This window comes from Anolis sagrei, chromosome 2 (genome assembly GCF_037176765.1).
Source record: "Anolis sagrei isolate rAnoSag1 chromosome 2, rAnoSag1.mat, whole genome shotgun sequence".
NCBI classification, from domain to species: domain Eukaryota; kingdom Metazoa; phylum Chordata; class Lepidosauria; order Squamata; family Dactyloidae; genus Anolis; species Anolis sagrei.
In genome coordinates, this window is record NC_090022.1 from 70,875,898 (window position 1) to 70,903,024 (window position 27,127).

General features: G+C 41.5%; 1 protein-coding gene across 3 annotated transcripts in view; it reads right to left on the bottom strand.

The window, feature by feature from the left end:
• Nucleotides 1-954: 954 nt before the first annotated feature.
• RAD54L2 (RAD54 like 2) overlaps nucleotides 955-27,127 on the bottom strand; it is a 77,716-nt gene continuing 51,543 nt past the window's right edge. For 2 of the 3 annotated variants that reach the window (XM_060765811.2, XM_060765812.2), the window contains 16 exons: nucleotides 26,520-26,702; nucleotides 25,942-26,075; nucleotides 22,839-23,035; nucleotides 21,456-21,798; nucleotides 20,112-20,289; nucleotides 19,070-19,321; nucleotides 18,119-18,237; nucleotides 16,864-16,982; nucleotides 16,383-16,482; nucleotides 15,660-15,865; nucleotides 15,102-15,277; nucleotides 14,478-14,674; nucleotides 13,732-13,928; nucleotides 10,941-11,030; nucleotides 9,519-9,611; nucleotides 955-7,331 (listed from right to left, as the gene is read on the bottom strand). In XM_060765811.2, the coding sequence (XP_060621794.2) occupies nucleotides 6,337-7,331; nucleotides 9,519-9,611; nucleotides 10,941-11,030; nucleotides 13,732-13,928; nucleotides 14,478-14,674; nucleotides 15,102-15,277; nucleotides 15,660-15,865; nucleotides 16,383-16,482; nucleotides 16,864-16,982; nucleotides 18,119-18,237; nucleotides 19,070-19,321; nucleotides 20,112-20,289; nucleotides 21,456-21,798; nucleotides 22,839-23,035; nucleotides 25,942-26,075; nucleotides 26,520-26,702 (3,579 nt within the window). In that variant the 3' untranslated portion in view covers nucleotides 955-6,336. The remainder of the gene's footprint in view (nucleotides 7,332-9,518; nucleotides 9,612-10,940; nucleotides 11,031-13,731; nucleotides 13,929-14,477; nucleotides 14,675-15,101; nucleotides 15,278-15,659; nucleotides 15,866-16,382; nucleotides 16,483-16,863; nucleotides 16,983-18,118; nucleotides 18,238-19,069; nucleotides 19,322-20,111; nucleotides 20,290-21,455; nucleotides 21,799-22,838; nucleotides 23,036-25,941; nucleotides 26,076-26,519; nucleotides 26,703-27,127) is intronic. The other variant, XM_060765813.2, reaches the window with a different exon arrangement.

Consider the following 27,127-nt stretch of genomic DNA (forward strand, 5'->3'; position numbering starts at 1 on the left):
CCCATTGTGCTAGGCAGGAAGGCACAAGCCAAGCCCTCCCAATACAGAGTCACCCAGTTCCAGATGAGATTCTGGAGACAGTTGATCAATATCAGTGCTCGGCAAACTTTGGTTTTACAGTGTTGCCATTCCTCTATGCTCAATATGAGATTTTAGAGACGGTTAATCTACAGTATATCTGTGTGTTCCCAACGCTGGTCTTCCAGGTGTTTTGGATTTCAAACATGATGTTTTGGTGCTTAATTTGTAAAACCATAACGTAATTTGTCATTTAATACGCTTTTCCTTAATCCCTCATTATCTGACATTTTCGCTTAGCCAACGTTCTGCAGGCCCGTTTATGTTGGGTAAATGAGACTCTACTGTATTTGAGGTCTGGTCTCAATACTGTATTGTTGCAGTGTGAACTCTTTGGCTGTGTTTGCTAATTCTTGACAAGCACAGTTCTGCTGAAAGAGAACCGCATTAATCTGCAGCACCTTTCTTCTTGCCTCTCATTTTGATTCATTACGTGAATTCCTTTTCAGTGTCTGTTATGAAAAATTAATCTAAAACTTACAATGTTGCGGCCAACATTATATCAAAATTTGATGATAGAACCCAGGAACGATGGACTTTGTATTTTGGCAGGCCAATATACAATTTGGTAATCGGAGGTGCACACATTGTTCCTGAAGCCATTTTGTTCACTTTATCAGAGATAGCAGTCACATAACCCTCTAAAAGTTCAACAGCAACTTCTAGCATTCAAATTCAAGACTTTTAAGCCGACATCTCCAACACAGTGTAAATAACACTGAAATCAGCAGAATAAGTTGTATGAAACAGATCACACAGTTTCCAAATGGCCTCATCACAATGAATTTTACTTAGATGTGAGCCTGAGTTTGTTATCAATAGAAGGCGGTTGGGAGCAACACATGCCAGGTTCATTTCAGACAAGAATCACTGAACTATTTGTAACATTTGAACTTTATTTTTTTAAAAAGGAGAAAGAATTGATAGGCATTATACCAACTTACAATTTATTATTTTTTTAAAAAATGACATGAAACACAAGTAAAAATAAATACATCATATAAACAACAAAATTGTTCAATGTCTCTGTTCTGGGAGATTGGGTAAGCACATCCCATTTCACAGAGAGATGAGGGAAGCACATGACCCATGCGTGCCACCAGCTGACCAACTGACCCTGCTACAGAAATGCCTTTTTTAAAATTCCCAATCACAAAAGACAGGCCACACACTAAAGGCAGAACAAAAACAAACCAAGAAAACCATTGGATTCACTCAGCTCCCCTGTACAAATGGATTTAATGAAGGGACAGAGAACACAAGCTGCGAAGTTAATCATCTAGGACCCAAGAAGCAGTGCAGCTGTTAGTAGTCTTGTTTCAATACAGAGCACAAGAAAAAGAAAAGACTCCTACCCGATCCCCTTCTCCGCCAGCCCCTCACCTTGCTTCTCCCATTGGCTTGCTCATCCTTGCAGTGCCCCCACCCCTTTTCAAGGCAATCTGCTCCCTTGCTTGAGTTACATGGAGCAGACATCTCCACAAGGACTAAACATCCATTCACTTGTAAATCAAAAGGCATGGCTAAATATAATTTTGATGTTAAAGGAACAAAGACAAGATTTTCAATCTGTCAATGGGCATTTCTCTCTTTAATGGGTCCATGGATCAAATGTTTCCCCAGGTTTAGTAGACATCCACGGTGCCTAAAGCCAAGATTTCAGTGCAAATACTTCATTGCTATGCCTTGAGGTATTCCCACAAGTATTTGCACTGCTGTTGTTTGATCCCACAACTGAGAAAGCATAACATGAGCCAGCATTCTCCAAAGCTAGTAACATGCTCAATGAGAAAGGAAGATACTTGTATACTGCAGGAGCATCTGGCAAGGCTGTCAGATTTTGCCTTTTCAAGCTGGGCCTCAGAGTGCAACCCATTCCCTTTGTCCATACCCATCAGTAGGACCCACTGAGCTCCAAGTCTGTTCTTATCTGGCCATATGGAAGCATGACAGACAGGCCAGAAGTGAGCATAGACACACACATGTCATTCTTGTCATGACTAAGGAGAAGTCCCCCAGTCCTGTGCCCAGCAAATGAATGAAAACAGACACCATCACAGGCAATGTGTGTCCAAACAAAACCTCAATCAGTTTTTAAACCACAGGCTGCCCAAAGTTGGGGCAAAACTGATTGTGTACAACCAAGGCCTGGGAAATGTCACAGTTTAAAGGTCACCTCTTTCCCCCACTTAATCAGGGGTCAAGTTTCATTCTGTAGCACTCGAGACTCAGTAGGGTTGCTGTAAAGCTGCTGGAGAAATATTACAGTATATGGTAATCTTGAATTGAACAATATGCTCTGACAAGAATAGCTCAAAGGTTATACATATCTCCAAGGCTCCTTGGATAAGCAGGAGCCCCCCACAGCATCTCAGAGACTTAACCAAGAGGTCTTGGCTCCATGTCAGCATCTGTACAAACCTGAATGCCACGGGTTTTCTTCTTCAGGTTTTTTTTTTTTTTTTGTAGCCTGAAATTAAGCAGTGCAAGTCATACAGGCCCAAAACAGAGCCCATTGAGAGTTAAGTCTCAGGAACTCAACTAAGAGCAGTGCCCAGAGGCTATAGTTAGAGACAGAGATCCCACCACAGTGCAAACTAAATACATTGCTTGTGAGAGGTCACTACATCCTTGGGGAATGAGCACTGGACCAAAGACGTAACCTATCTCTCCTCTATAAACCCACAGCTTCCCAGAGGATGCTGATCATGTGGTTTTATAAGGTTTTCCATGCCCACTAGAGTAGAGACAGAAGAATTAAATTCTCTCTTGGCAAGGATTGGGTATGTGGATGTAACCATTTTGACCTCTGGGAGACAAATCAGTTTAAATTCCTAGAGGTGGGAAAGCGACCCAGCTCAGGCACTTGCTGAAGAACAGGCATCTGTCCCAAAAATGTAATTCTCTCCAAAATTTACAGAAAGTGGTTGGCTTATGAAGGTACTACTGAGAGACTGCGAGTTGGGATAGTTTGTCAGTGGTATAAATATGTTCTCAAGCATTCTAACAAAAGATTAGTTGAGAGAGAGAGAGAGAGAGAGAGAGAGAGGGAAAGGGGGGGGGCGAGAGAGATGCACAGACAGACTTAACATTTTCATACTTTTCTTAACCAAGTACAAAAACAGGGTTTTTTTTAAAATAAGGTATTTTAAAACCTAAATAATCCATGTGATGCAACACTGCCATCCAGTGGCCAATGTTGTAAATTACAAGTGTACACCATTTCCTAGAGCTAAGTAGCTACTTTATCTTTCATTCCTATTTAAAAGATGGTTACCTGGTTTCATTATTTCCAGAAGCATCTATTTCCCTAACCAAGCAGCCCACCTACTGCAGTGAGGACGTGCTAAACCTGCCTAATCCAGTAACTCTTTCTGAGCCTTTGTACATTCTTCAAATGGAACAAGAGAATCAGAAAACACGGTTTGAAGCGACCAAGACGTTAGTCTGTCTTGTCGATTTCATTACTCCGTTGAAACCAAGACAAGAGCTAGCAGGATGTCTCAGAATGTTATCTGCTATGCTGACAAAAAAAGCACACACTGAAGAGACTGGGTTTGCCTGAAACCTTAAGAAACAATATCCAAAACTTTGCTTAGGCTTCAGAAGCTCTGACTCCTTGCGGCTCAAGCAGGAACCCCTTGCCTACGTCCGGTCCCCGAGTCCACTTGAGCGAGTTGCAAAAGACATCTGAGTGAGTTTACAGTACAATCAGTGTCATCATATTTTGCATGAGGTGGACAAATACAAATCACAAAAGGGCATGATTCACAGACGTACCATGGCCAAGTCTTTGGAGAAACGCGAATGGACACCATCAGTTAATTTGCTTTGTTATTTTTGTGGGGGGTTTGTGTTTGGTTTTTTTTATTCCCATGGTGCATCCAAAGACAAGTTGTCCAGAAGTTTGCTCAGAACCCCTCGGTTTTCAACTCCTAGGATATGTTAAAGAAGAAAGCACTATTTTAATGTTTTATTTTAAAATGATTAAAGTAATTTGCATAGCTAACTGTAAATCTAAGGCTTCTATGAATGGTGAAGTCAGGTCTGACAGATAGTGGCCAATAAGCAGAGAAAGACAGTCAGAAAAGCCCAACATTTCGTGTTTAATTTGTTCACACAACTGCGTGCACACACAGACGCACAAACAGACAGACAGAGACAAACAGACAGAGCTCTCTTTCAGAACCATCCACAGAGAACACCTAGCCACTACCTCTAAAACAGAGGGGCTTGATATATGGTTCAAACAGTGTGGACAAATGCTCCATTCTCGTATTACCTTTGCTAAATTAAGTGGGTCAAAAGGGTTCTGTTAGACTGTGACTGAGCATGAGATTGAGTTAACTGCTCCAGCTTTTTTTTCTTTATGGTAACTACCAAGCAAAGATAATGTGAAAACTGGCTCTCAGCCATTCTCCTGGAAAAGCTTACTTAGTGCAAGTCCTTGGCAGTCACTCTCACTGATTCTGTATCATGGATAATGCATCACAGACAAGCAGTGTCCCTTCCCCTTTCCCTGGAATGGCATTATTTTGATTTTTTTTAAGAGTGAAAGCGTTGTTTAAGAAAAAAAACTATGAAGAGCATCCTCCTTCTCTATATGTATCTGTCACCCATCTGTAGCAGAAAGCCAACCAGACATTGATTCCCCTGTCAAACATCTGCAACTTCCTTTCTTCATTAAGCCTTTGATGAGTTTAAGTGCCTGAGAAAAGAGCCTTCTCCCAAACTTCTATGGCAGCCTATGTAGAGTAAGTAACCTTGGACCAGAGCAGAAAGGAGAATTCTCTCCTGGAAAAGTAGTGTTCCTGTTGATGAACTATTGGCCTGGTGCAAACCTGCCTTAGAAACCAATCTCCCTAACAGATGGGGGCACCCAGCCGAAAATCAGCTTTACAGTCTCACATGACCCACTGCTAAGAAAAAAAGCACAGATCCAGCCAACTCGGCAACTAAGCTGCTGCAGTCCTGCCACTTGTTTGCTCAAAGAGGCACCAACAGTCCAGGGCTGTGGAAACTGAGTCTGAAGAGAGGACAGTTTGTCTACCTCTGTTTTCATCAAGGAGCCTAACTATCTCTCTGCTTCTTCCTTAAATGGACCACCCTGTGAACAAACCCGGTTTTCTGCCGAGGCTGCTGTTTTTCAGCACAGAAGAAGCAGAAAAGAAGCAAGGGTTTCCAAATAAATAGCTTGCCTTCATGAAATAAATTAACAAAGCAGTTCTGCTGAAAGAGCCCAATCACAGTGTCAGTAAAAACACAGGCAGAATCAAAATAGATCCTTTTTGTGAGGGGTTACATCTTCCCAAGGTCAAGAGAAGCTAAGCTTTCTACTGCCAAACACGTGAGACCTCATCCCTCAGCATTGGGGACAGGGGCATGGACAGAGGGCGTCATCAGTAGAAAAAGGGAGAGAAGAAACTGAGAGGGCCTTCACGCAGTATCTCATTAAAAGACTCATAAAAGTCCCCACCCAACCCTGCGGAAGAGGAGCCAACAAAGGGGCCTGCCTTTGAATGGATCTCCCATGGAAGAAGGCAGGAGGGCCTCGTATTTACGCTGCTTCTCCCCAGCACCTGTCATCATGGAACGGGGGCCCAGAGAAGGCCACCAGGCTAAGCTGTCTTGAGCTCTCAGCAGAATGAAAGACAAACTTGGTTTCCACATAAAGCCTGCCCCAATCCCACCCCATCTACACATTACACAATGCCTGCTCCTTCCCATCCCACTTCCCTCCCTCCAATAATAATGTTTTCCATTAAAAAAAATTCTTCTTTTTCATCATCATCATCATGGCTCCTAGGGCACAAACCACCCCCTACTTATTAATGGGGTAATGGACTTTCACAGATAAGGCAGTTTGTGTGTGAGAGTTATTCCACAGACAGCAACAAAAAAAGGCTCAACCCAGTGTCTCCAGCCTACCAAAGGGCACTGAAATGTAATGGCAGGCCTCCCTTTTGGACAATACGGACACCATGTGAGGGAAAATCAAGGAGGCACTCCTATGGTTTGCAATGATCCCTCTCTCTCCCCCAGTCCTCCAGTTTTCCCACACCTGGGAATGTGGGTGTCCATTCAATACAGTTTCCCACACAGAGCAGATCTTTGACAACTAAAGATACCACCTCCTTCCCAATCTCCTCCTCCTCCTCTGCTGTGTGTCCTGGATGTGAAATCCTGACCCCAGAAAGGTCCAGTGAGGAATTTTGGCCTCCTGGCTGAGTTGAGATCTAAAAGAAGAAACTAGGCTCCTTACTTCCCTGTGATCTCTATTACATCATCATCTTTGTCCTCCTCCTCGTTGGAGCTGCAGCCCACCTCCGAGACCTCATGGGTGTCAAATGGAGGCACCTGGGACCGAAGAAGGCCCCCAGCTGGATATCCCGAATGGGGGGAAATGAAGCCAGGGTAGGCAGAGGCCATGCTCCTGGGAAGGCTGCTGGGCAAGACAGGGGCCGGAAAAGGAGCAAACATCCTGGGCTCAGGCAGGAGGGACTGCGTGAAGGGCAGCGAGTAGTTGGATAGCATCCCCGTCATGGAGGGGTTTAACATGAAAGAGGGGACGCTGGCGGCGGCTGAGGTAGCGGCGGAGGAGGAGCTAGCGGTGCCAGCTGTCAGCAGAGGGTCAGTAGTCACAGGGAACACCAGATGAGGGTCTGAGAGCAAGCTAGGCAGCTGGTAATAGGAGGAGCCCGTGCCCATGTACAAGGAGTTGCCTGCTTGGGGAGCAAATGGGTGGGAGAGATTGTGGTTTAAGGGGACAGAGGGCATGGCGAAACCACCAGAGACAGGGTACCCACTTTCATATGCCTGAACGGTGGCCGGCAATGAGCGCTTCTTCTGCTGCCGATGGGCTTGGTCCTCTGGTCCGGATGGGGACGTTGATTTGCGCTTGTTGCCTCGTAAGTCCAGCACTGAGTGGCTGTCAACATGATGGCTGCTGGCTGCGAGGGCTGAAGAGGATGAGGAAGCCATGCCATGGGCCACTCCTCGTTGTTCAGTTCCACGAGCGGCTGAAGAGGCTGTGCTGTCTTTCCGAGAGGGAAGTCCGGGTGCAGCGTTGGTGCTAGGAGAATTGTGTCGGGACTCGCGGGCGGCAGCAGCTTCTGCATATTGTTGCAGTTCACTGATAATTTCAGGGCTGTCGGGAGAGAGAGGCCGAGTGAGCTCCTCTGTGTTGGGATTACTGGGTGATGAGGAATTGTGTCTGCCATTGCTGGTGGATTCAAGAGATGAACCCTGGGATCCTGTGAACAAAAGGACAGCAGTCAGTATGGCAAAGAAAGAAGCCTACATAATATATTTATTTTTATACCCCGCCACCACCTCCCCAAAGTGGGGACCAAGCCCAGCACACAACAAAATTTACCAGCTAAAACACAATTAAAAACATAATAACTCATAATATAACAGAAACAATCTAACAGAAACTATTAAAAACAACAGAGTATAAAACATTGTAAAAGTGTTATCAAATCAACCCCAGAAACCAGGAATATGGTGGGCATGATAAGATTAGAGAGGGCAGGGCATGGTCTTGTGCAAAAAGCAAACTATAGAGCTGGGGGTAAAGTGCTGAATACAACCTTATCAGTAAATTAGGACTGGGCATTCATGAACAGGGACTAATCACACTGGAACATCCAGGTTTTCAAATCTCTGCAAAAATGGGGGCTAGTCTAATCTCCCTGGGGAGAGAGTTCCAGAGCTGGCAGGCCACCACTGTCCCCACCAGCCATGCTTGTGAAGGTGGTGGAAGGGCTCGTGCTGGTTCATAGGGTAATATGCGTTCACGAAGATAGGCAGGACCCAAACCACTAAGGGCTTTGTAGGTGAAAATCTGCACTTTGAATTAGGACTGGAAATTTATGGGCAGCCAGTGGAGCTGCTTTAGTAGGGACGTCATCCCCAACCTATAGTTAGCTCCAGTTAGCAACCTGGCTGCCAGCCTTTGCACCAGTTGCAGTTTCCGGGCTGTCTTGAAAGGCAACCCCACGTACAGTGTGTTGCAGTAATCCAGTCTAGATGTAACTAAGGCGTGGACCACCATATAAAGTATACATAACATCACAGAATAAAAATCAGCTGTAGTGAAAAATGGACAGAGTGACCCATGAGACACGCCACTCTGTTGGAAGCAGGTGGAATTCATAAGTATGGCATAGGATTCAACAGAGATTTCGAATCCATTGAATGGTGACCTTTTTACTCTGGGAGATGGAGGAAGAAAGCATGATCCATTATCTTGTTGATTTGTTTCTTAGCTCTTCACACCATTGATCATCTCTTCTGAACTGTTTGACTGGGATGCAGGTATGGTATACTCATTACTGCAAGGCCAGCCTCAGAAGCCAATCCTGGGAGACCACTGTTCTACCCTATTGGCATCCATCTGGAAGTTATGATAGGAGTTCATCTTATTATTTATGCTTTTAACTATATAAAAAAGCTATGAAAAATCCTCCACAGTTGGGATTTAAAGTATCTCTAGCAGGCATGGGCAAAGTTTGGCCCTCCTGGTGTTTTGGACTTCAACTCCCACAATTCTTAACAGCCAGCCAGAGTTTGCCCATGACAGATCTATAGCATACAGATATGCTCAGCTCCGTCTCTCTTTTTCAGCATCCAATCCTAGGGAGGCAGAAGAGGTGACAAAATAGCATCGAGTTCAGGAATGGCTGAGGATGGAAATTCTGATGGGCTAGTAATTCTGGAGACTGCTTCTTGATTGGATGTTTTCTTTTAACACTCAATTGGCATCTGGGTCAAAGAATGCTTTTTGCTAACTTTGGCAGCTTTTTTTTTAAGGAAGCCATACCAGTCAGTCTTTAGTGATCCACATTCAAGACTCTTCCTCATTAACACTAGTGAAAAGTTCCTTCCATTGAGTTTGTTCCTAAAAAATAGTCCTGAAACTACAGTTGATACAAACTACTACAGCCAGACTCTTCTCTTGGTCTTCTGTCATCTTCTTTGACTGCCTACTCATTTTTCCCACATAGTTTTAAGTGCTGGCTTTAACCTTCAAAATCTAAAACCGTCTGGGGTTGTTTTCGGATTTATCTAGCCTTCCAAGAATCTGTCACAGCTTCCGAGTCCCTACTCTCTGTCCTGTTTTCGTACAATCTGGATGTGGGATAGACATAAACGACAGCATCAAGAGTAGAATACTCTTTTAAAGATGCTGCAAGCCCCTTCTCTCCTTGTTTGATGCAGGACTTTGCTCACTCTGAATCTTCTACACTTTTTGCATTCTGCTAACTTGATTTACTACCTTTTCCTATTTTCTACTATTCTAATTTATTTATTTATTATTGATGTTTGAAGTTTGTTGGATACTTTAAACATTAATAGTGAATAATGATAATCCCAAATTATCCCTCCCCCCTCAAGACAATACTGAATAAGGACTCTCAAGGTCGTAAGTGCCTCACCTGAGGGAACCATGCGATGATCGTCACTGCCTTTGGGTTTGCCAGTGGTCCGGATAGCGAAGATCCGACCATCACTGGTCCGGATGTATGTCCCTGAAGGAAAACAAGAATAGAAGATGCCACAGTCACACTAATGTGTAACTGGTGAAGGACAACGGGAAATATATATCTGGCTGGGTAGAGATCTATATAGAATGTTCTATATTTTGGAGGATCATCTCCACTTCTTCACATCTCAGAGGCTGTGGTTATATTACAGAAAAAGACATGGAGACAAAATTTCACCCACCAAATTATACAACAAAGTAAAGTCTTTAGTTTTTTAAAAAGTTCAAGGTAAGAAGGACTGAATTTCCTGCACAATCTTTTATTTGTTTATTTATTTATTTCTCACATTTCTATCCCGTCCTTCTCAACCCCCGAAGGGGGACTCAGAACGGCTTACAATGGGCCCCATTCCGAAGTCATTACATAACAAATTACAAAATTTAAACCACAATTAGACATAAAAGCATAATTAACAATACATAAGCAATCGTTAAAACAGTAAAATAGTCTTATCAGCCATATCATCGTTCCAGTCACATTCCCTTAAAGTGCTGCTTGCATCTATTGTCCAAAAGTCTGGTCCCAAAACCATGCCTTTAGTTTCTTTCGAAAAACTAGGAGGGAGGTGGCTGATCTTACCTCAGTTGGGACTGTGTTCCATAGGCGGGGGGCCACCACCGAGAAGGCCCTGTCTCTCGTCCCCGCCAGGCGCATTTGTGCTGTTGACGGGAGCGAGAGCAGGGCCTCCCCGAATGCTCTTAGGTTTCAAGGTGGGACGTAGGGGTGGATGCGTTCAGACAAGTAAGCTGGGCCAGAACAGTATAGAGCTTTATAGGTCAAAACCAGCACTTTCCTCTCACAGATGGTAACTTGCAGGTGCCCCTCACTTTTTGATGGTTTGCTTTTAATCAATCAGTTGTTTCAACTCTTTAAAATAATAACACGAACCCATTAATTTGATCCACTCTTTTAACCATACATCAAATTAACAGGTCACAGTTACATATACTGTATTTATTCAAATCTAGTGGGCCATTGACTCTAATGTGCACCTCGATTTTCAAAACCCTAAAACCAAAAAAAGTATTTGTTGGTGAATGTAATGCCCAAGATAATCTGCAGAAGTTAAAGGTGCTAAGAACCGAATCTAATCCAAAAAGGCTTTGCATTTTCTTTAATATGCAACACGGCTTGGCTGAATATCACTATGGAAATATGCATCAAACTAGGTCTTTAGCAAAAGATGAGCAAGTCAACTTTGATCACTGCACAGCACAGTAGTAGATTGGAAGCATTCAGTAAAGAATGAAAAAGAGACGCTCAAGTGGCAGTCGCTGGATCTTTTTTCATCGCAGGTTGTCCCATCTCAGTTACCTTTAGTCCCACGGATGATGTGGATGCTCTCGCCAGCACTGATTCTTGCCTGCACATCAGTTGAAGTGTTTGTACCTGGAATCACTATATCTGAAATGGATAAAACAGTATTTATGTGATGCATTGCTAGAAAACAAAACCAGTAACATTCAATCATTTATATACTTTGTATTTGTGAAATGTAGAAATGGTCAATATTTAACATTTTTTAATAGAAAAGAAAGAAAAAGAGAGAATATGAACATTAACTACGGGTGTAGAAAATACATATCTTGGTGTTTCACATATATAATTGCACCCTTAATTAGTTATGCAGAATACTTTTCACACAGCATGTCTTGTCTCACATATTGCATTGACAAAGAATATCTACCAAAATTTATTTTTATGTATGTATTTATTTATTTATTTTAATATGTTTTACCTTAATCCACACTGCATTATTTAATTTTTTTTTAATTTTGTATTTCACTTTTTGTATTGATCAAAGTGTGGGATTGTTAGACACCTTGAGTCCCCACAGGGAGAAAGGGGTGTATAAGCAAAATAAGCAAATAAATAATACTATTGGTTGCCGTTATAAATGCTAATTCAACACTATAAGCCCTTTAGAGTCCCTTTCTCTTTGTCTAGCCTCTATAGATGAAAATTTTCACCCAAAAAAGTTATCATTTGGTGACAGTTAAGATTTTTCTGTGAACTGGGTCCTATGTTTATTTCTGCATTTATAAAAGATGATTCCCACTTGATTACTACCACTACAAACACCACTTGAGCAATGACAGAATGATAGAAAATGTCACAATTTTGAGGTTGCATAGTTTAATGTAATGATTAAATCCATAGAAGTCCAGGACCGTCTTTCCTCTACCTTTTGGTACCAGAAACAAGAAACACCTGGGATATTCTACGGATTGCTCCTTTCTGGAAGCATGGTCTGTACCTCCTTTCGTAGGGGGTGGAAGGGGTGTAGTCTGAAGGCACACAACTGGGAAAAGGCTAGCAAACTCAATGGTATAGCCATTTTTAACCATCTCCAAGACCCAAGGGCCCATCATGATTTTGTACCATTCCTCTAGAAACAAAAGGGGGCAATCCAGAAAAAAGTTTGTGCCAGAGTGAAGGATGAGGCAACATCACCATGACACTGGACCCACAAATGGGTATAAAATAAACACCAACACCTAAGGACGCACTGGGTGTAGGACCATAAAATTTGTAGGCCTGCAAGAATCCACACCACCTGCTTGAAAACTTTGGCGCTGGCAGATGGTTGAAGTACAGGGCAACTTTATCTCAGATAAAGGTATATGCGCCATAATGGGTTAGCCTTGCAAAAAAAATCTGCTGGAGAATAGACCTTATGCACCATAGCCTCCAACTTATTCCCTTCTCTGTCAGATAAAATAGCCTGAATCCTCCGCAAGGGCAGAGACTGAGAGATATCCACTACTATGGAATTGGCTAGGGATGTTTCCCTAGACATCCCGCCCTCAACAGGTCTATGCGGTAGAGGTTGTCTATCCACCTTGACATCGCTGATACTGAGGCTGGAGGCACACACAGGCCTTTAACAAACTGTAACAAGGGCAACAACGGCAGCGATGTTGACACTGGTGCCTGCTGAGGTCAGAGAAAAAAAATGGAATCGTCCACCGGAAACGGTGGTTGTGCAGTCAGCAAATTCAAGGCATGTGCAAGGGCAGAATGAACACAGAGTAGTTAAGTAAATTTTCTGGAGATAGAAAATCTGAATCCTCCACAGGGTCTCCTGTAGGTGGCCCTAGTTTTGGTATCTCTGATGCTTCAGATCCTTGTTCAATGCCCACCTCCTCTAGAGATGTTGGGGAGCAAGATGACATTCCATCTCTTGGTGACACAATGGCATGGAAAGAAAACTTGCATATGGCAAGAAAACTCATGATCCCAAGAGGGAGAGTAGACAGCATTGTGACAGCTAGGTCTCCCTAGGCAAGAATAAGCAGAATCCTGATAGTGAGGCCCAAGTAGTGAGAACCAGGCAAGACCTCATACTGAGAATACCTTCTGCAAGGGTTGTCTCGAGGTGATACGGGAATCACTGCTGATGGATCCCCGTGATAGTGAAGGGGAATGACGCCACCTATGATCCAGATAAGGGAAACTCCAACAGGGCTTGTCCTGATACCTTTGTCCCAAAGCGCCTTTGACAGGGGAGTGCCAATGGCATCTCTCTACCAAATGCAGCAGAACCCCTAGCTGGGTGCTGTTTGCATAAGAATGCTCTCGCCTCTCCATAGTAGAGGGAAGTTAAATAGCCTCTGTGTATGTCTATATACGTTGTATGTCTAATTGGCATTGAATGTTTGCCATATATGTGTACATTGTAATCCGCCCTGAGTCCCCTGTGGGGTGAGAAGGGCGGAATATAAATGCTGTAAATAAATAAATAAATAAATAAATAAATGTTCAATAGAGGATTCATGAAACCAACTAGAATTTATCCATGTATTCCTGTGTCCTCTTTGCCCCACATTAAAATAAGGAATAAGAAGGAACAAACTAGCCAATCTCTTTAAGAAGTTCACTGAAGATTGTAAACATGTTAAGATTATGGATACTACTGCTTGATATAGTACACATTAATAAATTGCTCTTTAACTTGAACCAAACCCTGATTTCAGCAGATCAACCCCAAAGGGCTGGCAACAAATGTCACTTTCACTATTCAGCTTCAGTGCAATTTCATTTTTCTAAAGAAGTTAAAATTGCACTTTTCAGTCTCTTCCTTGATCTACACAGAGCAACTGACCTGTTGTGGTGACAATCTTCTGCACGAGAACACCAGCGCGTTGCAGATAATTGATGGGGAAGTTGATAGCAGGATTGGAAACAGAGGCAGATCCCATACTGCCCAAGGGAACATGGCGAGGCATCATAGGAATGGGAGTGGACTGAACAGGCCGCACACTTGCCACTGGCCTGTCCTCACCTTTGAGGCTTGGTCGCCTGTGGACAGAAGAGACAGGAATGAATCCACAAAGACTCACAGAACTGGAAGGAGGCCATCAACAAGATCATTCCAGGGGGAGAAAACAGTTGTTCTATAAGAGAAGGGACTCCAAATTACAACTAAGGTACACATCACAGATTTCTGGGACAAATGCGCACAGAGCTATACTATGCCAAACACTAACAGAAGTCCTGTCAATTCCTTCTAAGCAATCTGTCAAGTAATCAACATTAAAAAAACAGTCTGAATAGTCTGAGGTACATTACACACATTACTGTGTTATATGAATATGGGGGCCTGTATGTTTAAGGGTTTATTCCCACATCACAACAGGAGGAATCCACAGAATGAACTTGGAAAACCTATCTGTTTCATTTTATTTTTCCCATCACCTCCAATTATTCATAGCTACCAGGAAGCACTAATACCCTTCTTTGCCTTACCTACTTTCTAAGACCTAGGGAAACTTTGCCAGTAAACAGCAAAGCCACATATAAAAATGTGCCACTCCACTTCAGCCTCAAAGAAACAAAGAAAGCACCTACCAGTTCCTCTGACTGAAGGCAGGTATACTTGAGAGACTCTGGTCAGTGGCTGGGTAATACTGGGCATAGGACGGACGGGTGTAGGGGACGGATGCACGCTTCTCTTCCTCATAGCTCTTCTTGGCCGCTTTCTTCTCTGCCTTGGTGAGCTTATGCTCTTTACGGTCAATCAGCAGTGACTCATGCTGGAAAGGCTCCTGTGGTTAGAGAACAGGGAGGAAGTATCATTATAGGCACATTCCTCTGCCAAAGGTACTGAAAAAGACAGCATGCTGTGAAACAACATGGCAAACATCCATCCTGCCCTCCCTTAAAGAATACCAGTAAGTCACCAATGCTCAAATGAAATTTTAGAAAAGTCTTAGGTGTTATTTTATGCACTTAGCAGTTAAATTGCCCTAAAAATATTAGGAATGCTTTTCAGGATATTTTTTCAAAAATTCTATATATTTGCAAATCACCTTATATTATGTATAAATGTTTCACCAGGAAATTTAATTTACTGCAGCTGAGAGTATTATCACTGCAGTTTGACCCTTAACAGGAATGTACATGTGAACATTTTAGAGCCAAGAAGCAAAATAAGAGAGATTTAGTATGTTTTCCCCCTCTCTGCTTCCCAACCTTGGTGATGAGATGAGGGTATTTGAGACAGGCCAGCTGTAAAACAGATTCTTTGAGCTTGATGGGACTGAATGAAAGCTGAGCAGGTTCAGGTTCTTCTTCCACAAAGTGCAGCAAGTTCTCTACCTCCCTTCGAGTAAAGTTCAACACTGGATTCAAGTCATCCACAACCCGATCTAAAGAAAATATACACTGATCAGAACAGAGGAAGAACAGCTACTCCTGCTGCAATTTTATCTGCATTGACACTTATTCAACTGTGACATTAGCAAGCGATTGCACATATGCACAACACTTAGCCCCCTTCTACAGTGCCCAATAAAATCCAGAATATGTGTTCTGAAATGGATTATATGGCAGCGTCGACTCAGACAATCCAGTTCAAAATAGATAATATGGATGATCTGCTTTGATAATCTGGATTATATGGTAGTGTAAAAGGGCCTCAGAAAAAAGCAAAGGAGAGAATCAAAAGTTTAAAGCTGAAGGAGATAGCAATAGGCAGCCAAGTAGAAGACTGTGTGATTTGGTGAGAAGGTGGGAGAAAAACAGGCCTACCTGACATGCCTTGTTTGGAGATCTGGCGGTCATAAATCTTCTTTTCCAAGGTGAAGTCAGAAACTAACCGATAGATATGACAAGGCTTCTTCTGTCCATAACGATACACCCGGCAGACTGCTTGGGCATCATGGCATGGATTCCAAGAAGCATCAAATACTACCACTCTATTTGCACCAATTAGGTTCACACCCAAACATCCAGCTCTACAAGAATTTTTAAAAAATGGAACACAACTGTTTTATAAAAAGTTTCCCAAGATTTTACAAGTATAGTATGGCCCCTGTGTCTGTTCAGGGTACATTCCAAGAACTTCTGTGCATAGCTGAAACTATGTTATTACTCTGACTATACTTGGGCAGGAAGCAAACCACAGACTAACACTGGAGGACCTAGAGATGTCCACAAACACTTCCAGCGAGGACTTTTTTTTAGAACACAGGTAAGTAAAACCATGGCTATTTTATTGCAACCATAAATCACGGACTGACTGCTGCTGTTTTTGCTTAACTCCTAGTATAAATTAATATGATGTTAATTGTACCGATTGAAGACAATGGACATGGGGTGTTTAACCCAGATCATCATGAGCTTCTAAAAGTGTTTAGGGTAAACCTTTCAAATTATACTTGAGGTTTTCTGAGATGAGTACCTAACTCTTCACCATAGACTATCCCATATTGGGCTGTATCCTAATTTCATGCCATCAAGCAGTCAACTTACCGTGTGGAAAGAAGGAAGAGAGAAACAGATGTGTTGGTGGGATCATTGAACTGATTAATGAGTCGCTCTCTTTCAGAAGCTGAAGTACTGCCGTCCAGTCCTACTCAACAGGAAATATATATGCATCATTCAAACACATTTATCCATTAATATCTACCAAACAAAGCAGTCATTTTGGTAGTATTAAACATTTAAATAAAATGAGCCTGAAGACAAAAAAGAAAAGCAACTGAACACATCACCATAGGAAACTGAAGTAGAGAAGCTGTTATGCAACCCCAGCAAAAACAAGTCATCTATGGACACCTTAAAAACTAAAAAGTTTTATTTGGCTTAAGGTTTCAAGGAAGGCAGCCCACTTTGTCAAATGCATGGGATGTTGCTCAGTTTGTGGATAACTATCTATATAAAAAAATAATACATTGCATCTGAACGAGAAAGGATCAGTATCCAAGACATGGCAGACTTATACCACACTTACGATAATAATTCACATTTCGGACCCAGGTATGGATTCCTTGTGCTTCCAAGCCTGGGGGAGAAGGCACTGGTCTCTTAGCCAAGAAATCCTCAATGACAGACAAGGTGGAGAGGCTCTGGCTGCAAAAAGAAAAAGAAAAAAAACATGAGCTCTACTCAGATGGAAGAAATTGAGCAAGAAGACCAGGACAATTTCAACAGGGTGTAGTTCACTTTCTTGCTTGGCCATAGAAACCCACTAAGTGATGATGGTGAATCATGTGCTCTGAGACCCAGAAAATAAGGTTGCCTTAGGGTCACCATATGTTGTAAACGACTTGAAGGCACACAACAACAATAATTTGAACAAAAGAGTAGTTTAGAGCCTGTTGACAGCCTAAGAGCAAGGAATAGTATCTTATGTCACATCATTTAATATACCTCTCAAGTACCGCATATGCACGAGGTATTGGAAAGAATCTGAGAGGCATAGGAATTATCAGGGAACGGGTGCAAATCAAATGTGTGAAAAGTGAACCATATTATCACATATTTAACAGTATGACAGCGATGGGCAAGGGGAAAATGCTATCAACTGAGGAAAAGACAACAAACAATGGTTTTTCATAGTAGTTCCTTCTTAAACATATGCTCCTCTTTCTGGGTCTTTGTCTTAAAAAAATAGGTTACAAAAACATTAAGATAATCCAACAGAACCACAAGAAATTATCTAAAACCTAAATCTTAACTACTACATTTCCAGAAGGGCAAATGTCTTCCAAAAGATTCCAAATTTGGGAGAAAAACAGATTATAAATCCTATAAATTAGAAGTATATATTATTTTATAAAAAATAAAGTGGCCTTGTAGCTCTTTCCTGATACGAGTTCTACAAATGGGCTGTTCAACTATATTATTCTGTTAGAAAGGGCACTTGCATCGGGTCTCCTAATAGGATATCAGTACATGGGAGCAGATACTATCCAAAACAGTTGTCCTTTTAACAATGGAATACACCATCACTCTGTCAGGCTCCTATTAGAAACCTTTTATACAACTTTTGTAGTTTCAGAGCAGCCTTGCCTTGGAAGGACTAGGAAAGCCAAGAAGATACCTATCCAATATTGACACACAGAAATCCAATTAAGAATTCCATTCCCTGAAAAAGTATTTTTGTTAACATGTTAATTTTGAGTCAATTATATTAATGTATTTACATTGCTTCCCATTTCCCTTACAGCACAGTCAATGAGTACAGAATTGTAATTGCCTCTTACCTGAAGACCAGTATTTTGTCTCCAAGTTTCACACTTTCTTCCACAAGATGAAAGAGCAGTACCATCTTTGGAGAGTTCTGCAAGACCCCTGTCTGGTAATCACACAGGATGTCTTTAGCCTGTGGGTAAAACAAGACACTGAGTGCCATAATGAAAGTAATTGTGGCTGCATACTGATTCACCAGTGTACTACTCTGGAGTTCCACAAGTTCTACTTTACTTCCATTCAAATAAGAGCAGGAACATGGTAATGGACTTAATACACCATTGACTCACTCCAGTAGGTCAAGTGCAAAAGACAGCACCTTTCATACAGAAACAAATCTACGAAGAGTAATTCACGGGCCTTTGATAAATGCTGTAGTTTTTCTTCAAGTCACAAATGTCAATAACCTCTTTAGAATAAAGGAGAAAGTCAAAAAAGGGTTTCCTATGACAACTACCTTCCAAAGAAGTACTCTCTAGATGGGAAAAAATATGTACACTGTCATCTGTGATGTCAGGCAAGACTGTTTACAGACTACAGATTAACTGTGACCCCCTGTTTCCTGAATTCTAATAAATACTTATAGGGGTGAGCCCCAGATTACAGGGGTGATTTGTACTTGCACATAACAGAAAGTTTGCTTCCCCTTAATTCTTCCTTAACCAACTCCCCCCCCACACACACACACACACAACATACATACATACATACATACATACATACATACAACTGTTTCAGAGAGTCTCCATCTTGTGATGTAGACATGTGGGGCATCCAAAAGACTGGAAGGGAGGATAAACACTGGATACGCCAGAGTTCTCTATTTTGTTCACAGAAGGAAACTACAGATACAGTACATACAGCTAACAGTAAGCAGATGCCATGGAAAGCCTGCTCCAAAATAAAGTATCCTCCTTTATTTTGGGAAGGGAAAGAATAACCCACATCTGGTCTTTGGTACTCACCCACTCATATGTTACAACTTGATTGGCTCTCTCCTGAAAGGGATTGAAACCAATGCCCTGAATGTATTTGCTGTTGGTAGCCTCTCCGACAGGTGATGCCAATGCATTGTTCTCAGTTTTTCCTTTCACTCCTTGTGGCTGGCAACGTGAATTGGTACCAGCTGTACCAAGGTCATCTACATCCAGGTCCTGCTCATTTGCCAGATTCTCTTTCTGCAGTGCTTCATAGAGCACATCCGGGTGATTCCAAATCTGAAAGAGGATGGGATATTACTTTGCCAATTCCATAAATCAGAAACTTCCTAAGTAGTTTTCTCTCCTGAGACTGACGGCTTTATTGATCTACAGCTGCTTGCAAGGCATTATGCAACCCTCTAGCGGTCAAATATTTTTCCCAAAGAATTCGAAAAAAAAATGCCCCAGAATAACCTTTAGGGGATGTGGGTAGTATTTCCACTGTGTTCGGACATCCCCTGCCCTGCACCAAGTATCGAAATATTTTTTACAAAAAAATCCCCCTTAAAGTTTTTTCCTTAAAATGTCCCCAAAGGGTCTTGGAAGGCTGCAAAACATGGTGGACATGCTTCCATGTCCCTTAGAGGGCATTTGGAGCCATTTTTCAGATGTGGGGTGGGGAGTGCATCCTCCAAGGTCCCTGGAGTAGCCCCCCACACTGGCCAACCCCAATCTACAGCTTTGTAGTTGGCCAAGGCAAAGAACCAACAATGGCAAGCAGTAATGAAGTTGCACACAAAACAGAAATATTGTGTAACAAAAACAGAAAATAGTCAAAGATATCCCACTTATAACTGTCCTGACCTTTCCACTTAATTTTTATTGTAATTAAATGTGTTTTACAACATAATGACACATGGGTTATTATATTTTGTTATTTAATTCTTTTTTGTGTTTTGTAAAACGAGACTTTATTTTAATCTTGTTTTGAACTTTCGGAAGATACCTTTTTCCCATCCCACGAAAAAAACGGGCATACATTCTATACATCAATCAATCCCGCTGCTTGTTTTTTTTCTGTACATACCTTACAACAAACACAGAAAGCTTTCAGTGGGTTCAGTCCCAGCCAACCACTGTTGCCTGCATCACGAAACCGGTTCATGAACTCCGTGTAAAGCGCCCGCTGAATCTTTGACAAACGCACTAAGATAACATGCTCTTCCTTCGATGGAAGTTGAACTTTCAGCACATTGTGTCCTCTCCTACAAAAGCAACATAGAAATGAAGGTTAGGAAAGGAACTCTTATCTAGAGCTTCTGCAGTGGACTTTAGGGAAACTAATCACTTTCCTGACCTTCTGTTAAGAACTGAGAAAACACAGTTCACCTTAATTTACCTATGGTCATTAACAGAAGTACTGGCAGGTTTACAAGAATAAGCTTTACACAATTGGATAGTGCTTTCCCTAGTACACTACAAGACAGCTCTCAATTTGTTGTTAACCAAACAACCTTCGTGTTTGGTTATATCCATTCCTCTAATTTCTGATCTGTGTTAAGATTATATTCATACCATTGAAATTTAACTTGCAATACTTACGATGTATTTGTATATGCCGATACAAAATATTACAAAACATGCTATTATTCATGCTTTGGTGCTAGATTAAATTAAACATACATCATGATAGTGTTAGAGATGGCTTTTGTGTGCTGGACACCGCACCATCTCATACAGCCTGAAATGGTTCCCAAGGATCACGTTTCAACTCACAAGATGAATTCATCAGTCTGACAGGCCACCTATGGAAACAGTGGTTATCCCTTAAAACTTGCTTGTGTTTAATTGTAGAACAAATGTGTCTAAAAATCAAGGCTAAGGTAAAGGTAAAGGTAAAGGTTTTCCCCTGATGTTAAGTCTAGTTGAGTCTAACTCTGGGACGTGATGCTCATCTCCATTTCTAACCTGAAGAGCCGGCATTGTCCATAGACACCTCCAAGGTTATGTGGCCTGTATGACTGCATGGAGCGCCGTTACCTTCCCACAAAAGCCGTGCCTACTGATCTACTCACATCTACATGTTTTCAAACTGCTATGTTGGCAGAAGCTGGGCCTAGCAGCAGGAGCTCACCCTGCTCCTCAGATTCAAACTATCGACCTTTTGATCAGCAAGTTCAGTACTCAGTGGGTTAATCTGCTGCACCACCAGGGTCTCCCAAAAATCAAGACTAATTTGGCCTTTTAAATAATTTTTTGGTAAACAGAGAAGTCCTATTTCTGTTACATAGTGGCTTCCACCAAATCCAGAATAATTCTTTAGATTGTAATGACTGACTCTATTTCTCAGTCTCAGAACTCCCAGCTACTTTCCAGAAGTATGATTTGTTGAACAATCTACAGTGATGGGAATCTGATGCAGCCTCCTCACCTTTGTACAAAGCCCTCCAGCAGGCTATGAAGGACGTGGCTGCGATACCTCATGAGACGAACATCTTGCGGCGTACTGTCAATACACTGTCCATTCAGAATGGGACGCTCAAACATGTTACTGAACTCTTGTCGGGTACCTAGAAAATCAGGGCGGACAAAGTCCACCATACACCAGTACTCAATGAGGTTGTTTTGCAGAGGGTAGCCAGTGAGTACCACCCGCCGTCGAGTTCGGATGTTCTTCAAGGCTTGAGAGGTGCTAGCATGGCAATTCTTTATCCGGTGCCCCTCGTCACAAATGACCACATCTGGACCAGGCCGGGACAAGGCCTTCTCAATTCCTGGTGAAGGAAAGCAGAAAATGATAGAATCTACTCTCTAAGTTGTGAAAAATGCAACAAGACATTCAGGAAAAGAAGACTGGAGAGCTTAGAATCCCTGAATAAATTTCAGGGGAAATGGCTCCAGAAAGTGAACACTAGTTGCAGAATGACAGTACCCTTCTAACAACGTTGCAATGAAAATTTTATTTAAAATTAATACTATAAAACATCATGAAAAAGCCACAGTAAAATTAGTATAGACTACTCTTTCTCAAACTTCCTAATACAGTTCCTCATGTTTTGGTGACACCCAACCATAACATTATTTTCGTTGCTAGTTCACAACTGTAATTTTGCTACTGTTAGGAATTGTAATGTAAATATCTCATATGCAGCATGTATTTTCATTTACTGGGCCAAATTTGGCACAAATACCCACGGTTGGGGGGGGGGGGGATTGATTTTGTCATTTGGGAGTTTTAGTTGCTGGGATTTATAGTTAACCTATAATCAAAGAGCATTCTGAACTCCACCAACGATGGAATTGAACCAAACTTGGCACACAGAACTCCCATGACCAACAGAAAATACTGTGTTTTCTGATGGTCTTTTGCGACCCCCTCTGACATCCCCCCCATGACCCCCCCCCCCCCCCCAGGTTGAGAAACACTGGCATAGACTTTTTGGAGCAATCAGTATAAAATATATAAAGAAAGAGATGCACTACATATATTTCTATATTGGCAAAACAACCAACGAATTCTACAGTATGATCTCCTTATCCACAGACTCAATATCCACAGATCTTCTAATGTATCCACACTGAATATAGGAATCATACTGGAGTTCTATATAACTATCATGCTGATCAAATAATTTCATTAGAAAAGGGAGATTTTGTCTTACTTTATTAATCATCTTACTGGCAGGACTGAAAAGACTTGAGTCCCTTGGTCGGTGTAAAAATATTAGTAAACATAACCACCTCTTAACAAAAACAGTATCTCTTAAAACTGAAATGAAAACAAGTTTTCAGGAGGAAACCACTGACTCCTCGCCTTTTAAAAGCTCTTGTTGACGGTCTTCTTCATCCAGATCAATGATGACAGGGCCAGCCTGCTTTTTACTTTTCTTCTTTCTTCCTACAGCAAAGGATTTCTTCAGGGAAAGGAGGCGGTACATCTCATAGCCCATCAGCAACACACCGCCATCTGTCACCCAGTCAGTTACCACTTTGGCACGTGCTGCTGTCGTCCTTTAAAGAAACAGATCAAGACAAAACAACCCACAAATGGGATAATGCTTCTGAAAGAGGGAAATCTATCCAAACAAATCAATATTAAAACAATGTAAAACAAAGATTCCCAAAAGCTGTCACAGCAAGGCTTGCAATAATTCGAACATCTTGAAGTATCATTAACATAGAAATACACACCTAGCAGTCCTGCTTGACTGGGTAGGATAGGCCAAAACCAAAGGAGGAGGGCAAATTCACATAGCTGTAAAGATCTTAAGGAAAGCAGCCTAAGCCTTTTAACACTAACAGAACTACATTTTAGCTCATGTGCCTGCCCGCCCCTCCACCAAAGAGTCAATGGTACGCACTACTTCTGCTGTGCTAACTGCTAAAGTGGATATTTATTTATTTATTTATTTAATTTATATGCCACTTTTCTCAGCCCTTGGGCGACTCAAAGTGGTTAACAATAGCAAAATTCAATGCTCAACATCATAAAAAGAGTTTAAAAAGAGTTAAAAACAATGATATAATAAACAATCAGTTAAACATAACCATAACACCTCATTAGTGTCTCATAAGTAGAATCAAGATCCAATCTCATAATCCGTTGTTCCATGTTCCTATATTCAATACACTAGTATTGTCATTCTAGCCCATGTCCTTTAAACTCTACAAACATCTACTGTCCGAAGGCCTGGTCCCAAAGCCATTATTTTAATTTCTTTCTGAAAGACAGGAGGGAGGGAGCAGATCTTACCTCTTTTGCGAGTGTGTTCCATAGGCGAGGGGCCACCGCCAAGAATGCCCTGTCTCTCATCCCCGCCAGGCGCATTTGCGCAATTGACAGGAGCGAGAGCAAGGCCTCCCCAGATGATCTTAGATTATCAGATGGGAAATAGGGGTGGATGCATTCGGACAAGTAAGTTAGGCCATATGATCTGGTATATTAATTATCAACACCACTAAAAATACAATTGCAGAGATAAGGGAAGAACAACTATGCTCACTGACAGATGCCCGCCTGCAGCCCCTTTACAAAAGTTGATCTCACATTTTGAGACCCTTTGCCAGAAATATTTATATATTTATTTTATTTGTTTCATTTATATACCGCTTTTCTCAACCCCAGGGAGGACTCAAAGTGGTTTACAATAAAGTAAATGGAAAATTCAATGCCTCACAAAAAATAAAATACAACACATAACTAAAATAGCATATAACAATAGATTAAAACCAGTAAACTATAAAATATCAAACACAGACAACATAAAACATTGAATATTGGACACTGCACCAATCCCGAAGTTATCTTAGCTGCTTCACCTCACTCTTCAAATGCTAGCTTAAAAAGCAACATTTTTAGTAGTTTCTGAAATGTCAGGAGGGAGGGGGCTGATCTGATCTCACTGGGGATGGAGTTCCACAGTCGAGGTGCCACCATCAAGAAGGTCTCTTGTCCTCACCAGTGGCGAGGGAAGTGGGACTGAGAGCACGAACTTGGCTGATCTTAATGATCTAAATGGCTCATAAAGGGAGATATGTTTGGACAGGTACACTGGACAGGAACCATTTAGGGATTTATAGCATAAAGCCAGCACTTTGAATTGTGATCGGTAGCAAACCGGCAGCCAGTGGAGCTGGCTCAACAGGGGGGTCGTATGTTGCCTGTGAGTTGTTCCAGTTAGAAAACTGGCTGCTGCCTGTTGGCCTACTTGGAGCTTCCAAACAGTCTTCAAAGGCAACCCCATGTAGAGCACGTTGCAATAGTCTATTCAAGATGTAATGAGAGTGTGGACCACCGTGGCCAAATCTGACTTCCCAAGGTACGGGCGCAGCTGGCGCATATGTTTTAATTGTGCGAATGCTACCCTAGCCACCATCGAAACCTGAGGTTCCAGACTCAGCGATGAGTCCAGGAGAACTCCATAGCTGCGAAACTTGTGATAATAATTTAGTACCATCACAATTCAACAGGTATATATTGCAATGGGCATTAATTTGATTAATGAATTAATTTGATTAATGAACAGATGTCTCAGATACCCAATGATTTGGAGCAAATAAGCAAAAATAATATTTAAGAGAAAGTAAACATGAAGGAATTTTAAGACTTTCAAGTTGATTCCTGACAAGTACAGGGGAGCTTGGATAATGGCTACCTAAGGATGGGACAGGTTATTTAATCTTTTTTTACTATCATTCCAGTAACAAAGGTGAGGATAACTTTAAGTCTTGTTCTAAGTGAACTCTAAAGGCAGAGCTCAGTTAACAAAGCCTCTGAGAATGAGGATCTTTTTTCCAGTCTCTCTTTTCCTCCTCATACTCTGTCCAACAGGAAGGGTTTTTTTAAAAGCAGCATCAGCAGTAGGAGGAAGATGAAAGAAGGTTAGAGAAACATAGACCTTTTGGTATTGGGTAACAGCAGCATGTCTGCAGTAAATTATGTAATAAAAACAACTGAGTTGATAAAGAAAAAGAACAGGGCTAAGAGAAAGGGCTAGTCTTAGCAACTTACTGCACTGGCACTGAAGCATCACAGTTGGCTTCCATTAATTTTGGGGCAGCCAAAAAATTTCCAGTGTAAGGCATCTATGGGATTTATTCATTTGAGGGGTGCTATAGAAGTCCATCAGCTTCACATTTTAGCCCTTGATGGGTAATTAAGGATAGGTCAATTTAAGAAAAGTTTGAAGTAGCAAGCTAAAAGAATTATTTTATAAATGGCAACATCTTGGTAATTTTAGCTACTAGATTTATTTATTTATTTGTGGTATTTGTCTATTGCCCTTCTCAAGAGGGCTCATGGCAGTTCACAGTTTTTTCACATACTGGAGAATCTGCTTTGAGGTTCCTTTAAAATGCTGGATGCAAAAGTGACCACAACAGAAGTAGCCGTTGTGCAGGGTTTGAATCCCACTTACTTGTGTTCATCATTCAAGATATGGACTTTAAATGTACGAGGTTGCATCTCTTTAGGGTCAGAGTCAGCAGGAAGGGCTTCTGGTGCTGGAAGCCACATGTTAAATTCTGCTAACCAGTTCTGAAGAGTATTTACCTGTAAAACAAGTGGAAGGGAAGAAAGGAATGGGAACAGATCAAGTATTCTATTTATTATTTATTTACCACATTTAAATCCTGCCCTTATCACCCCAAAGGGGACTCAGGGCGGCTCACATCATAGGCACAATTCGATGCTTTGAATACATATAAAAATTAAACAACAAAAACTGTAAAATCACATAATTAAAACATAACACTTAAAATAATTACTTAAAATCACACAGTCCAAAAGTAGTTATATATTTCACAATGAATCTGCTTCAGGGAGTGAACAAAATTCTAGTTAGTTCTCAATTAAATTGGAGAAGGGAGACAAAAAAAGAGCACAAGGTATCAAATATGCCTGCTTCACAAAAGGATTGGAATAATAGAAATCAAGACATGCTTACAAATTCTTACACCAACTGAGTTGAATAAACACTTTCAACAGACTACTTACAGGAACTATGGCCAGTACAGTCTTTGCTTCAATATGTCGGAAGAGTACATCCAAAAAAGAGATGACCTGGACGGTCTTGCCCAGTCCCATGCTATGAGCTAAGATACAGCCAAACCCACTGCTGGTTTTAAATCTATCCAAAGATTCCACCAGATTATCATATAGGAAGCGGATGCCACCGATCTAGAAATAGTAAAAAGAAAAAGAAAAGAAAAGAGATTACAAATGGAAACGGAACAGATTACAATGTGGACTACTCAACCAGTCATACACATAAGTAGGAAGATGCTACATCATAATTACTGTTGCTGTTGCTGCCACTGGTATTGTATCCCACCTTGCTCTCAGTTTAGAATTCAATGCAGTTTTGGCAAGTTAAACCAAGTACATCTAAAAGTTTACATAATAAGTAAGTATCTTGAAATAAAATATTGTCCAACACATATTTTGGTGCCTCAAATGTTAGCCCTGTTTCTGGGTATATTTGACTGCTGGTTCCAAAAAATGGCACCAGCTTCCCACTATCAGTTCTAGTTTTTGAGATACAGAACATATGCCATATGCCAGTCTCCATCTGCTCATCCATAGAAAATCATAATACCTATATC